Consider the following 14,921-nt stretch of genomic DNA (forward strand, 5'->3'; position numbering starts at 1 on the left):
GCTCTGACCACCCTGGGTCGGCCAGAGTCCCTGGCAGCAGCAGCAAAGGAACCATATCAGGTGCTGCCCTGGGCCTGAAGTGAACAGCTGTACAGCTGCTGGAGGGTGAATGAAGCCAGGAAGAGGGCAAGGAGGAGGGGAAGGTGGAGGAGGAAGTGCTGTGGGGACTGGGATGCACCCTGGAGCCCCAGGGCTCCTTCACCCTGAGGATTTGGGGCAACATCTGACAGCGTATACATCTGTGGTCCAATAAAGTTTTTTTTTTTTTTTTAATTTAAGGGAAGCAGCTCTCCTTTTATTATCTCTCCTGCTAGGGAAATAATAAAACCATTAGGGGGAAATAAATGGACAGCTGCTTTCCCTTAATAATAATTAAAAAAAAAAACTTATGGGACCGTGGATGTATATGTAGTCGGAGGTTGCCCCAACTTACGTGGCACATGCCTGTATACCCAAAGCAAATAGAAAGAAGAAATTAATATGATAAGGGCAGATAGCAATAAAACAAAAATAATACAGAAAAAAATTAATGAAGCCAAAAACTGGTCTTTTGAAAAGATCAAAAAAGTTGATAAGTCTCTACCTAGACTGTCTAGGAAGTAAAGGAGACACAAATTACCAAAATCAGGAATGAGAGAAGGCAGCTGATACCCCATACTAGCTGAAAGAAATTAAACAAAAAACCAAACAAATTATTGCTGTCGAGTCAATTCTGACTCATAGCAACCCTACAGGACACACAGTAGAACTGCCCCATAGGGTTTTCAAGGAGTGCCTGGTGGATTTGAACTGCTGACCTTTTTGGTAAGCAGCCGTAGCACTTAACCACTATGCCACCAGGGTTTCTGAAAGAAGTTAAAGAGGACCTAAACGATATAAGACCTAAATTTATTCTCTGGGTGGTGCGAACGGTTAACGCACTTGGCTACTAATGAAAAAGGTTGGGGATTCGAGTCAATTGAGGGACCACAGAAGAAAGACCTGGTGATCTACATCTGAAAAACGAACCACTGAAAACACTATGGAGTACAGTTCTACTCTGATACACATGGCGTCATCATGTGTCGGAACTGACTCGGTGCAACTGAGGCAACTAAAGAAATTAAATGTCCAGAATGTAACATCTGGCTAACTAAAAAACACAAGCCATATCCCACAGAACGACAGTGTGGAAAGGGGCCTTCAAAACCGTCCAATCCAACCGCATATTTCAGAGATAAAAAAAAGTTATGGCCGTAACTTTCTTTAAAAAAAAAAATTATACACAAGGGCAAGAACCAAGGAGTCTTCATTAATTTTAGGGTACACTGGGATTAGGCAGTTTTCTTCCATATTTAGAAAAAACAATTATGCTTGGGACCTGTTTTCCTTTTCCGGCTTTTGACATCGACGATCACGGCCCTGTTCTTCTCAGTGAAATGCTTCAAGATGATCACATTATGTGGTTCATTGGCATTATCCATATAAACACAGCGGGTCCCTACGCAGAGGACCTAGGACATGAGAGAGAGAGGCAGAAAAGGCAACTCAATAGCACACTGAGACAGGAAAGAACACTTTAGGCATGAGCCCAGTCCCTTTTGCTCGTGCGTCTGTCTTCAACAAGCACTCAAGGGTAGCGTTCTTCTCATCTCTAAGTCCAAAGGACCTGGCACAGCCCCGGCATAGAACTGGCTTAAGCTCTGGCTAGGTGAAGCTGAATTTGACAGCACCCCTTGTTCCAAGCAGTTGAGAGACATGTAGATTAGAAATGAGCTCAAGAGGGATGCCTAAGTGGAAAACAAGTCTACTTTCAAGTTCTTCATGATTTAAAATGATAAAAAAAAAATTCTTATTTCAAGCCAACTACTACAGGCCAATGAAATGACACAAATGGCTAAATTGTTAACTGCGTAATTTGGACAAATCATTCCATAATCTTGAAAAATAGCAATATTGTGAAAGCAAATTATACAACTGAAAAAACAAAACCAACACCTTCCATAGAGATATGCTTACAGAGACTCTGATGTACGTGAGGAAAATGGGATGGGTGGCCAGGCCTTTGGAGTGATGTACCTGGGGGAAGCCGACCAGCACGAGCAGGGTGAAGATGTTGGTGTGCTTCAGCTGGAAAGGGAGCTGTTTGATGCAGTGGTCGGTGAAGGTGGCAATGACGTCACGCCACAGTGGGGCGCTGTTGAGTGACCGTAGGATCTCTGCCATGGAGCACGCCCAGTCTAAGCCCACCCGGCTGGAAGGCAAGAGCTCCATTAGGGGGCAGTGCACGGGGCTCCAAACTCAAGTCATCAGATCTCGCTGTACTCCAGGGCGGCCCCAAGGGCATGCCAAAGAGCCGTCCTCTGCCACTTAAGAACTATCAGAATGATGTTTTCCATGGTTTAATGGTAAGTGGAAAAAACAAAACAAAAATCAAGGTCCACTACTTACAAAGTCAGTCTAGAACTATGTTTGAAAAAATCCCCATAAGGTTACACACACACAATCGCGTGTGCACAACTGCACACACATTGACACACAGGAAAAAAGTTTGGAAGGAAATACACTAAAACAGCACCTGATGCATTAACATGGTACGAGCCACAGCCAGGGTGATTTTTGTCTTCACTTCTGTTTTCCAAATTTGGTATTATGATTATACTACTTTTATGATGAAATATACTCATTTTCCTCAACCCCCAGGCCTTCATTTATTGCTCTCAGGAGAAATGCGGCAGGATTTATACCATCAGAGAGATGAGTTGGCAGACGGTGCTGAGGCTGCTCAGCTGATGCTCTCTTAAGCACAGCTTCACTGCGGGCTGACGGCATTGCTAAAAAGACCAATTCTGTTCTCACTAACGGTTCCCAGAGAACAGCACCATAGCACACTGAAATTAATCATGAGTCAGACCTAGGACCTAACGAAGTGAACACCAAGGTGGGGTAGGGTGGGGGAGGCTGAGTGAGTAAGAACCAAGTCTACCTGTCTAAACACACAGCTCCCAGGCTGAAGAGCAGGTGAGTGGTCTTCCAGCCATCTGGCACGACAGAACTGTCCCCTGACACGAACAGGTTGGGTCTGGCTGAGAGGACCTTGGTCACTGCGGCATCCACCTCTGCTGGTAAGAGGCGGACGATTAACTGGCCCAGAAGACCAAGGGTGAGGTGGTAGGTTTCATTCAGGTGGCCTGCGTTTGAGATGACGGCCTGAAACATTAGTGGGAGGACGTGCTCCTGGTCTATCAGGGGGACTGTGGGACCCTGCTGAGAGAGGAGGAAAAATCTGTTCAGTACAAAAACCCATGTAACTAACTGCTTGCCAGTTGAATGCTCCATCCCTTCACGCATTATTTACAACTGGTCTGCTGCCAAAGGCGCTATGTGGTGTTTCCCTAAATGCCATATGTATGATCAAATGTCAAATAAGCATTTTTTTCAGGGCTCATCTCACAATCCTACTTCTAATTTTCCTTTACCCTGAAAAATAAACTTTAAACATTGTGGGGAGATCAACGTCCCCTGCTCCTATATCCCCACTGCAAAACAATTCAAATAATTCAGAAATACACAAGAAGTTAACGACTGTTACCAGTCTTTCAAACTCTTTCCCGTGCATATTTACATATTAGATAAAATTATTCCATCCACGTTAAATTTCAGGACAACATACTTGTAAAGATACAAGCTGAATCATTTAGGGTGAAGCGTCAGTATTTTTCTACAATTAGTATGTACAACATGACATTGTTTTTAATTATGATTCTTTATCTTTTTCTTTTGAAAAACTTCAAGCTTACAGAAAAATCGAAAGAACAACGACTGATGAATACAATGATGTTCTTTACAGAGTCAACAGTTTTTAATATTTTGCTTTATCTGTGTATGTATGTATATGTGTGTACGTATATATGTATATATATATATATATTTTTTATATATATACACACACAGATATATAAATTACAAATATCCCAAAAAACCTATATTATACACACACACACACACACACACAGGAGCCCTGGTGGTGTAGTGGTTAAGCACTTGGCTGCTAATCCAAAGGTTGGTGATTCAAACCCACCAGTCACTTTGTGGGAGAAAGACGTGGCAGTCCGCTTTCGTAAAGATTTACAGCCTTGGAAACACTATGAGGCAGTTCTGATCTGTCCTATAGGGTTGCTATGAGTCCAAATCCACTCAACGGCAAAGGTTTTGTTTGGTTTTTGGAGATGTATATACACACATATATACACTCATACACAGATAAAGTTAAATATTAATAACTGGTACAAGGACTAGAAGGCAGGAGGGGACAGGAAAGCTGGTAATAGGAAACCCAAGGTTGAGAAGGGGAGAGTGTTGACATGTTGTGGGGTTGGTGACCAATGTCACAAAACAGTATGTGTACTAATTGTTTACTGAGAAGCTAGTTTGTTCTGTAAACCTTCACCTAAAGCATAATAAAAAAATATATATATAAATATTAACAACTGGTGACTGACTCTAGGTGAAGAACCCTGTTCTAGTCATTGTTTCAATATTTCCGTAAGTGTAAAGTTTTCCAAAATAAAATAGAAGAAAAGATAATCATAATTAAAAACAATGATAAGTCACACAAACATATTATAGAAAAGTTACAAAATAGACAGCTATAAAGAAGAAAAATAATAATCATTAATAATTCTACCCCCATACTCCCAGAGATACACAATGCCTGCCTTTAATAACAGTTTGTTTCAGTATATGGCTTTCCAAAAAGATGTTTTCCTATGCACACCACTACCTTCTCTTTTAAAAAGAAAATGTTGACTTCTCTTACCGACTTTAAAGGAGGTAACATAGCTGCTAGTAACCCCAAAATCCTCTTCTGGGAGCACTCTGCAAACACCTGCTCAGGGCTTGGAGTCACTGCCTTTTCCTCTACTGGCTTCTGAGGCGATGGCTCTGAATTTTCAGCACCTGAGATGTAAGACACCAGACTTGCAGATTTTGCCGGGGTTCTGCATATGTGAAAAGCGCTGGGCGGTGGTGCACAGCAGCTGCTGTACTGCCCCTGCGCTGCTATGGGAAAAAGCTGTGCTTTCTACAAATCTGTTGCTGAACCGGGGCTCACATGTCCCCTTCTCAAGGAGACCTACCCTGCTCACCCTCCGGCAGGTACAGCCGGCCCATCCCACCATCGCTCCCACTCCCTCTGCCCTCCCCACTCCCCTTATCCTGCTCTTTGGTGCTTGTAGCATTTAATCACCTTTGAACATATTGTATAATTTGTATTTCTTGCTTATTGTCTGTCTTGGCACCCAGATTTTTGTTCTTGTCAGTGATGTATCTCAAGCACCTAAAATGTTTCTGGAGCACAGCAGGTCCTTGGTAAATGCCTGGTGAACGAATACACCGCACGTGAAGCAGGCTGTGACTGTCGGGAGAGCTAGACTAGGATGGATTCTGATGAGCTGGACTGATGTGCAGTGTCAGCTCCCTAAGAGCTGGGCCCACAGCCAGGGCAGATGATAGGGGCTCGCTCTTCCCTCCCTCACACAGTGGGCAGATGGGAAGACCCTGCTTCCTCTGGGCTGCCACAGGGAGGACACTGAGGTTTGCTTCCAGTCTCTTCAGCCCACAGCACCTCCACCTCACTGCTATCGTCTCCCTAAAGCACAGCTCTGACCTTGTCGCTGCTACCTTCTGGCAGGCTGAGAGCCCCACACTGCTCAGGCTGGCATCCCAGGCCCTCTGCAGCAGGGTCTCACAGCACTTTTCAATTTTCATCTTCCAGTGTTCCACTCCAACCCTACCCACCTGCCAAAAAGGAGTCTGGCCCTGAATTTGGCTGGTGGTTTCCCACTTTGTGGCCTTCGTTTATGTTATTCTTTCTGCCTTGAATGCCCTTCCCCACAGCAGATTATCCTATCATGTTAAAGGTCCCCTGCATTTCTTTCTTTACAAGGCTTTACGCGGATATAATCTGTTCTGGAGAGATACCAATCGCCGTTAACACTCCACTTACTCTTCTGGGCAGAACCACATTCTGCCTCAGATTAGTTACTTGCAGCTTTGTCTTAAACCCTCCCAGACTGTGAGCTCCATGAGGGCAAGAACTCTGTGTCTCTCTGTCTTGGTCTGGTTTATCCCTAGGGCCTAGCACAGTGCTTGGTGCCTAGAAGGCACTCAGTAAGCACAGGAAGAATAACTAAGGGCGTGAAGCAGTCAAAATGAAGGAATGAGGACTTTCAAAGTGTCATCAGCACCACTATCGCACAATTGAGAAACCATGCACCTCTGTTTGTAGCCAGCTTATAACTGTGTGCAACCAACAGCTCAGAGATGGGTGTGTATGCATTTAAGATGAAAGCCATCAGTATAAATGGTCTTTACCTGGAAGTCCCGGAGGTGTGCTAACATCTGCAGCTGAGTCTGCAGTTTGGGTCTGGCATGAAGGATCCTTCGTTAACGACACACCTTCACCTGCCTTGCCTCTCTGCCCGCAGTCTAAAGGTCTGGTCTCCTTGTGAGCAGCCCCCTTTCCCTAAGAACAAAGGGCGGGTGTCAAAGAGTTAAGGCCTGTTATAACAAGTTTACTCCATTAATATTATAACACAATTTTTTAAACATTAGCCAGTCATCAGACTAAAAACTTTAATTTCCTTAGGAAATATCCTTCAGTTCTTATACGATAAACCTATACTCTGTATTAAGACACAAATCATGGTATCATCACATCTCCTCAAACATCTTCCAAACACCCCTCCATCAGTCTGTGGTCACACATTTTAAATTTTTCATAGTTAAATGTTACAAAACACTAATTCTGAAGAGCCAGGCTCTGAATGTGAAGGATTTAAAGAATAAATTAAACAATTTCATTTGTACTTTGCACTTTATGTAAACACAAGAGTGATAAACATTGAGAAAAATATAATTAAATATGAAAGGATTTGGATTGGGATGGTCATAAGGTTCCTGATTTATGCCAACAAACCCATGTTCATCTTCCCTTTTATAGTCGCAGAGAACAGCATACTAGGAAAAGCTTCCCCTGGAAGTAGACTAAATCAGAACTGTAGAGGTTTTAGGGGGCAGGGCAGGGGGGAATCCAGCTTCCAGGGGCCTTAAAAATGGCTCATTTATTCCTCCCAGATTACTTACTTGTCTCAAAAGGAAAATATATCTTTACAATAGAGATCTCTGTCACCTCCTCAACCTAGTGAGCAAAAAGCATCACTAATAAGGATGTTTCCCTTCTAATCCGGGGAATATCACAGACAGCACACAATGAAATCCTCACTGCAGTGGACAGGCAGAGAAGCTGTGGCTAGTTTGCTAAAATGCTCCCAAAGCTGCAGCATAGCAAGAACGTTTAAGGGAATGGCAAAATTAAAAGCCAGCCAGTTTCTGGTAATTCTCCATTCTGGAGAAAATGGGAGGAGGGGTTGGGGGGAGTGGAGATCTGTTTTCTGTGGGAAGCCTGCCTAGTAAAAGATCTGGGAAAACGCTTCTCCTAGAAGAAGTGGATGGGCTCCCCACAGTAGCGGGGGAAGACCATTCAGTTGGGTTACAATTGCCTGGCTAAAGCTTGAACATAGCATGGCTAATCTCTTCGAACCTATGTGCTAACTTTTTGAATCAGTCTTCTGAATTTTTCACCCAAGAAGATATGAGTATAAATGATCTAACCAGAACATCAGTATAATTGTAATTGAATATATTCCTTAGTTTGGTGATTTCTTTGGTGATTTTCTATAATTCTCTGTTTTCTACATCGCACAAAATTCCAGCTATGTCTGCTTAAATTCGTAGGAACCCAGTGACATAGTTAATGGCATTTATGTTCTAGGTATCGCTCAGTTTGGACCAGCTGGATTAGATTTGGTCAACTGTATAATTTTGCATTCCTTTGACTGATGGCATTTAATGTGGTTATTTTATTTTTCTGGTATTTTTGGTTGGCTATTGTTAGGACCTGGGGATCTGGGTAGTGCTAAGCTGAGAACAGGAGCCCTGGTGGTGCAGTGGTTAAGTGCTCAGCTGCTAACTGAAAGGTTGGAAGTTCAAATCCACTAGCTGCTCCTCGAGAGAAAGATGTGGCAGGCTGCTTCTGCAAAGATTTGTGGCCTTGGAAACCCTATGGGACAGTTCTACTCTGCCCTACAGGTTCGCTGAGTCAGAATTGACTTGACGGCAGTGGGTTTGGCTTTGAGTTTTTGGAGCTGAGAACAGATTTCTGAATATACCTGATGGGTTTTCAAAAATTAATTAAGAAACTAACCATGTCACGTAAACTGGACACTAATTTGACCCAGGCTGTTAGGAAACTTCAAGGCCCATTTCTGTAATGGCTCTTACTTAATTATTATACTTGTGAATCCTTAATGAGCAAGCCCTTAAGCATGTGTCTCTGCACCCTCAAAGCAGGCCTTTAAATGACTCTTCCATGACTGAACCAGGATTCCTGGGGGGGGTGACAGTATGGGGTCAGATCAAAGAATGCTGCCTGGGATGTTCCGGTGCTGTGGAGTGCAGCAGGACAAACGGCCTTTGAGTAGAGCTAATCCTGGTCTAGGGAGAAGAAAAGAAGCAGTGAAATTACCTGTGAGGAAGGATAAATGATGGCGATGTATTTTTGCCTTAAAATTAGTTTGTGTAGTAAAGTAGGGCGGGCGACACATAAGCCTGTATCTAGCATTTCTGACTATACTAAAAAAAAAAAAAAAAAAAAGCCTCATTCAATTCTACAGATTAAAGGAGAGAAATGGACAAGAAGATCAAGGGGCAATTTGAGCCACCTAATTGCAGAATTAGGAGGAGTCCTGGTAGTGCAGTGGTTAAGCACTCAGCTGCTAACTAAAAGGTCGGCAATTTGTACCCACCAGCCATTCCATGGGAAAAAGATGTGGCAGTCTTCTTGCATAAAGACTTACAACCTTGGAAACCCTACAGGGCAGTTCTACTCTGTCCTATAGGGTCGCTATGAGTCAGAAACCATTCTACAGCAACAGGGTTAACTGTGGAATTAAGGCTTTAATTCAGCTGGCCTGCAGACATACTACCCTATTTACATCCCAAAGGAATTTATCTATGAACTAGAGCCAGAGGGAATGTAAATTGAATGATTTATAATCGACCCTTCCCCCCCCCTTTTTTTTATAATTGAACTTCCTAGAAACAGAACTAGGTAACAAACTCAGGAAACAGCATACACTCATGCCAAAAACATAACCATCAATTGTGTGGGCCAATCCTGAGTCTTTTATTCTATATAGCAAAGCTACCATATACGTTGTATACGAGAGTCTCCTGCTAGGTGATACGCAGGCATATAATTTTTATTTTCTCAGCACATGAGGGGATAACTCAGGTTTCAGTAAGTCTCATAAAGCTTAGATCCTTCAGTGCTTGCGGGTGGCATGTCAAAGGAAGATACAAACATCTCCCAGGCTCAAAAGGGAAGACTGCAGATTTAGCCTGTCTCTCCCAATCATGTTCTCTCTGCCCCCACCATGATCTGTGGGTCATTTCAGTGCTGCTGGAGAAGGGCTTTTGCGGTAAAAGACGTGAAGGTCTCAGAGACAAGCTAGATTTGATCTTTTGTTGCATGAGGGTAATAAAAGTTTTCAAGTTTCTGCCGCCGTCTTTACTTTTGTCTTCCTCTAAAGGACAATGGGGCCCCAGTGAGCTACAACCACCAAGTGGAGGACCCTCAAACTATTAACATGACAGGGAGAGAGAACAGAAATATTAGTGACTTCTGAGGTGAAGCCAGAGGCATTTACAGCATAAACTCAAGCTTTGGAGGCAGCACCACACAAGCCATGCCATATGCTCTTCCACAAAACAATCTTACCCCTCCTACACGAAACATCTAGAATAAGCAAATGCGCAGAGACCGATACTGATTAGTGGTTATCGGGGTGACTGCGAGAGGAAAGGGGAACTTACTGCTCAAGAGGCACTGAGTTTCTGTGAAGGGTGATGAAAAACTGGGAAACAGAAAGTGAGGATGGTTGGACGACACGGTGAACCGGATTAATGTCACTGAGTTGTACACACGAAAATGGTTGACATGCAAATGTTTTGTTATATATATTTTACCACAAACACACACAAATTTTTCAAGCCACTATCACAGGTTACGCCTGAATTCAGAAAAGCTTTTCTTCTGTTTGTACAACTCTATGTAAAATATTGTCTACTTAGTAAAACAGGAAGCATTTAGTACTACCTATTTGTTGACCTCATTTAAAAATAGCTACATGATAATTGCTCACCATGGGCCAGGAACTAAACTCTTTAAAAAAAAAAAAAAAATAGGGGCATTAAAAAACCAAAACCAAACCAGTTGCCGTGGAATCGATTCCGACTCATGGCAGCCCCACGTGTCAGAGTAGAACTGTATCCCACGGGGTTTTCAATGGCTGATTTTTCGTTTTTTTAGATCACCAGACCTTCTTCCAAGATGCCTCTGGGTAGACTTGAACACCAACATTTTGGTTAGCAGCCGAGCGTGTTAACCGTTTGTACCACCCAGGGACTTTAGGTGGATAGTCTTATTAATCCTTATGAAACTAGGTAACAGAGGTAGTTAACCCTAATACAGAACTTACTAGGAATGCTGTCCTAAGCACCTTACATACATGGGCTCGATGTATGTAATGCATGTAACTCCTCACAACAACTCTATGGTATGGGTATTATTATTACCATCCCTATTTTACAGTTGAGAAAACTGAGGCAAAGAGACTGTAGTAACTCGCCCAAGGCCCAAGAGTCTGGGTCCAGAGTCTGCTCTTAACCCCTCTGCTATGCTGCCTCATGTGAACGGCTCTTCCTTTTGGCTCGGCATAGTAAAAATTGTTATTTACACTGCAGTCCACAAAAGCGCCTGCCTCTGATGGCTCCTCAGCAGCCTGGACAGCTTTCTTCTCTAGCAGCATCCCTGATGTGCGGGTGGGCAGTGGGACTGGCAGGGATTGATTTTCTGGGGTAGATCCACCATCTGGCAACATACCAAGAAGAGCCAGAGCTTTCAGACCTATATGGGAAACAAATAAGAGAACGGTTAATGTTTTATAACAAGGGTTATTTCCTACACATGCCACAGGTCACTTTGTCACTACACAAACCAAATGGAAGGGTACTCAGTCCAAACACCTCTGGCTATTTGTATCCAGTTAGTTCTTGATCTCAGACAGTGAAAGTTTAGATAGCAAGGGATACCTGTACTTTGCTAACACTAGAAAACAAAAGATACAACAGGACTGTTTATTTGGCACCAATTTCAGAAAACCAAAAATACTAAATTTTTACAGTAGTACCACACAACTAGATCTCTAAATTCCCATGAGCACATAGACAACAAAATATCTCTGAAGCACTGTATCACCCATCTGCCACTTAATACAGGTCTGATTTCCCTAATGCTTGCTAGAATGGGGAGCATATAACTCTGAGAGAAATTTAGCCACATTCAACATTCAAGTTATTTTCTCAAAAAAAAAAACCCCTCAGTAGAGTCAAACTCACCTAGGTATTTTATTAGTCAGATTATTCTACTTGTGAATAGCCCTCACTGAGAACACATTTGCACACAAGTAGATCTGCACCTCAGGTTAAAAAATGTCCAGATTCCTTTGGCAAAGTTAAGTTTGGTAGGTTCAAACACAAAACACTCTGTCCACACACCTCAAGGGTTTTAATTATTAATATATATATTTTTATATCTTCCTGTAAACATGTTAGAAAAACCAAATGCTACTTTGAGGCCAACATTTCTCTCAAACGCATTTGGGAACTTAAGATGAAATTCCAAACCAGGGGTAGTCCCTCTTCGGGAAAACCCTATTTTGTGGCCTCTAGGTCAGTTTTTTTTTTTTTTTTTTTCAGGCTCAGTATAGCTCAGGCTTCTCCCTCACAAGCATCGAAGGCTGATTTGGATTCCCATGAATGAGGCACCTTTTCCCTGGTGAGCCTTCATCAGACAGTCCCCGATGAGCTGCACGCACTGGCTCTGCACGGTGGTGGCGCTGCTGCGGGCCTGGGGGTCCGGCTTCTCCCCATCCACATCCTCTGCACTGGCCACGTGGGCACTGTAGAGCGCCAGGGCAGCAAACAGCAGCCAGGAGTAATTGTGGATGTAGGGCTGGATGAGCCTCTGACGGTCACTGATCCGAATGGTCACCATCGGATGGGCCGTGATACTGTGTGTAGGCAAATGGCTGCGAAAGCAAGACATTTTTAAGAGCTCCCAGCCTGTCTGATGCTCCAAAAAGGAGAACAGGGTTCCGAGGGGGCACACGCGTGGTAACAACTGGGCATCGGTCCCATCTAAGGCTGTGAGTATTAACCTCTTTTGAATCATAGAGCCCTCTGAAGTTTTAAAGGGAGGCATGGATCCTCAACCCAGAAAAAATGAGCAAGCACAAACACTGTACGTATCACACAGGATTTCACAATCCCCAGGAGACTGTCTATGGAAGCTAGGCTAAGGAGGACCTCTTTATTGTGAATGACTAAAGGTGTGATAATAGCATACTGATTATGGGAGAGAATATCTGCAATTTCTAGAGATGCAGATAAAGTATGCAGGAGGGAAATGATTTGAGGTCTGGAATTTGCTTAAAAACACTTTAGAAAAGAAAAGAAAGAGAAAGAAATAAACTAAGCACACATAGTGAAATTGTCCTAATTGCTGAATCTGGGTAGGGGTATATGGGGGTTCATTGTACCAGTTTCTCTATTTTTGAGTATGTTTGAAATTTTTTAAAATAATAAAAACATTTAAAAAAAAAAAACCAAAAAACCTCCCTCTTAAAACAATGGAACACATAAAGCAAAGGCCACAGGGCCACAGGCCATTTGAGACTCACCCGTAGGAGTACTTCTTCGCTGCATAGCACCCATAGCAAAGATCAAAGTCATCGCACACGTTGCAATTCATCCTCCGGCCTATGATCAGACCCCGGCAGTGGTCACAGGCAAACTCCATGTTGACCATTTCATGGTCATCCCCGTGGCCCTCAGGCTTCACCCCCCCTGGGGGAAAGAAACGGCAGTGTGAGGTGCTGGGGCAAAGGGCTCCTGGAAGGACTCGCTTCTACACCCAGACCAGTGCCTGCACCAGGGCCATTCCCCACGTGCTGCTCAGGAATGGCAGTGCCACACACATCCTTTGTGTGCACTGCCAGGGGGCTCTGAGCACATGAAAGCACAGAGCTTCCCTGACAATGGCACACTGTACTGACCCCTTTCCCAAGACAAGAGTAAGTCTAATCAAATAAATAACCAACTTCCATCATGACCACAGTTTGGCAGAAACTAGTCCACATGCCCATTTGTGAGCTCTCTCCCATGACTCTCTTCTGACAAATATTTAGCACCTGTTGGTATATTCCTGTTACCGTGGGTTGAGGAACGACCTGTTACTTTTGTACTGACAGATGTATGGCAGACTATCCGTTCAGGACTTGAGAATTTTAAGGGGGAGAGGAAAAATGGGAGAAGAACTAGAAAACGTATTAAGTTATGAGTATGGCTGTCTCATCTTTCACCAAAATAAACTGATCATATGATGAGAAAGTAATTCTTAAAGTCAGATATTTGGGAACTACTAAAGTTGGTTTTTCTAAGAGCGTTCCAGAATCACAGATAAAAACAGACTTTGTAATCCCAGACTCAGTCAGTGAGAGAGAATGTTAGTCTCAAAAGAGACTCTGGTCTCCTTCTCATTCTAAATTCAGTGCTCTGTCACAGACTCTGCCATGGACCCCTTTCCATTCCCACTGCCACACAATCCAGGCACGAATCCCCTCCTGACTATAGTGATTTCCTATAGGAAATACTCGTACATGCAGAATAACCCTCCTCTAGCGTGGTGGCATAGTGGTTAAGTGCTACGGCTGCTAACCAAAGGGTCGGCAGTTCGAATCCGCCAGGCGCTCCTTGGAAACTCTATGGGCAGTTCTACTCCGTCCTATAGGGTCGCTATGAGTCGGAATCGACTCGAGGGCACTGCGTTTTTTTTTTAGCATTGCTCACTCTGAGTCGGAATCGGCTCGATGGCAATGGGTGGCATAGTTCTGATCATGTTAGTGCCCTGCTTGAAAAACCTTCTCCACTGTCTGTAGACGCAAGTTCAGATTCCTCAGACTAGTACCCCAGGGTCCCACAGCCTGGTTCCCACCCATCTTAATCACTCAGCTACGAGTCAAGCATGTCTAGTTAAACACACTATAGAAGCTCGCACCTCCGACCCTGTGCTCGCATGGCTCCTACCGGTGACACTCTCCTTAGTGTTTTCTTCACATCAAGCTCTAACTTTCCTCAGAGGCCAAGCAGTTCCTCCTCCTCCACAAGCCTTCCCTGCAACCATGATTTCTAGTACTGAACTTTCCAGAAATAACGTGTAACTCAGCACACATGCTACTGTCCTAGAATATACACTTCGTGGACACATGCTACTGTCCTAGAATATACACTCCAGTTTCCCCGTTAGACTATCAGTGTTTCCAGGGCAGGGACGGTGTCTTTACCACTGGGCTGTGTACGCAAAGGGCACTCACTGTTCACTATTGTTGATCTGCTTTACCTCAGCACCCACAAGTCACATTATTAAAGAATTTCTGAAGTTTGCCTTTTTGTGTATATTTTGCTACTGGTGAACACTGCACGATTCAAAGGCAAAACTATTTCCTGGACGCTCAAGGGAATGCACACTCGTTGGCCCTGAGTGTTTAACAAGTACTACACCCAGCATGATGGAAGAGCTGTCAAATAACACAGCTGTGGAGCTTAGCGTCTAGCTGAGGAGATAAGCCTCATATCTGCTGACAAGTCAAAGACTACCACCAGGGAATAAGCCTATAGCTGGAGAGTTGATTCTGACTCATAGCGAGCCTACAGGACAGAGTAGAACTGCCCCATAGGGTTTCCTACACTGTAAAGCTTTA

At 43.7% G+C, this 14,921-nt stretch overlaps 1 protein-coding gene across 11 annotated transcripts in view; it reads right to left on the bottom strand.

Moving 5' to 3' along the window:
* The window catches only part of ZZEF1 (zinc finger ZZ-type and EF-hand domain containing 1), a 121,496-nt gene that overhangs the window by 23,123 nt on the left and 83,452 nt on the right, over positions 1-14,921 (bottom strand). For 6 of the 11 annotated variants that reach the window (XM_064271594.1, XM_023556309.2, XM_064271589.1 and 3 more), the window contains 8 exons: positions 12,843-13,008; positions 11,929-12,191; positions 10,839-11,008; positions 6,355-6,505; positions 4,799-4,938; positions 2,966-3,246; positions 1,999-2,233; positions 1,361-1,493 (listed from right to left, as the gene is read on the bottom strand). In XM_064271594.1, coding sequence (XP_064127664.1) covers positions 1,361-1,493; positions 1,999-2,233; positions 2,966-3,246; positions 4,799-4,938; positions 6,355-6,505; positions 10,839-11,008; positions 11,929-12,191; positions 12,843-13,008 — 1,539 coding nt within the window. The remainder of the gene's footprint in view (positions 1-1,360; positions 1,494-1,998; positions 2,234-2,965; positions 3,247-4,798; positions 4,939-6,354; positions 6,506-10,838; positions 11,009-11,928; positions 12,192-12,842; positions 13,009-14,921) is intronic. The other 5 variants (XM_064271591.1, XM_023556310.2, XM_010596515.3 and 2 more) reach the window with 3 other exon arrangements.

The sequence above is a fragment of the Loxodonta africana genome, chromosome 18 (genome assembly GCF_030014295.1).
Source record: "Loxodonta africana isolate mLoxAfr1 chromosome 18, mLoxAfr1.hap2, whole genome shotgun sequence".
NCBI lineage: Eukaryota > Metazoa > Chordata > Mammalia > Proboscidea > Elephantidae > Loxodonta > Loxodonta africana.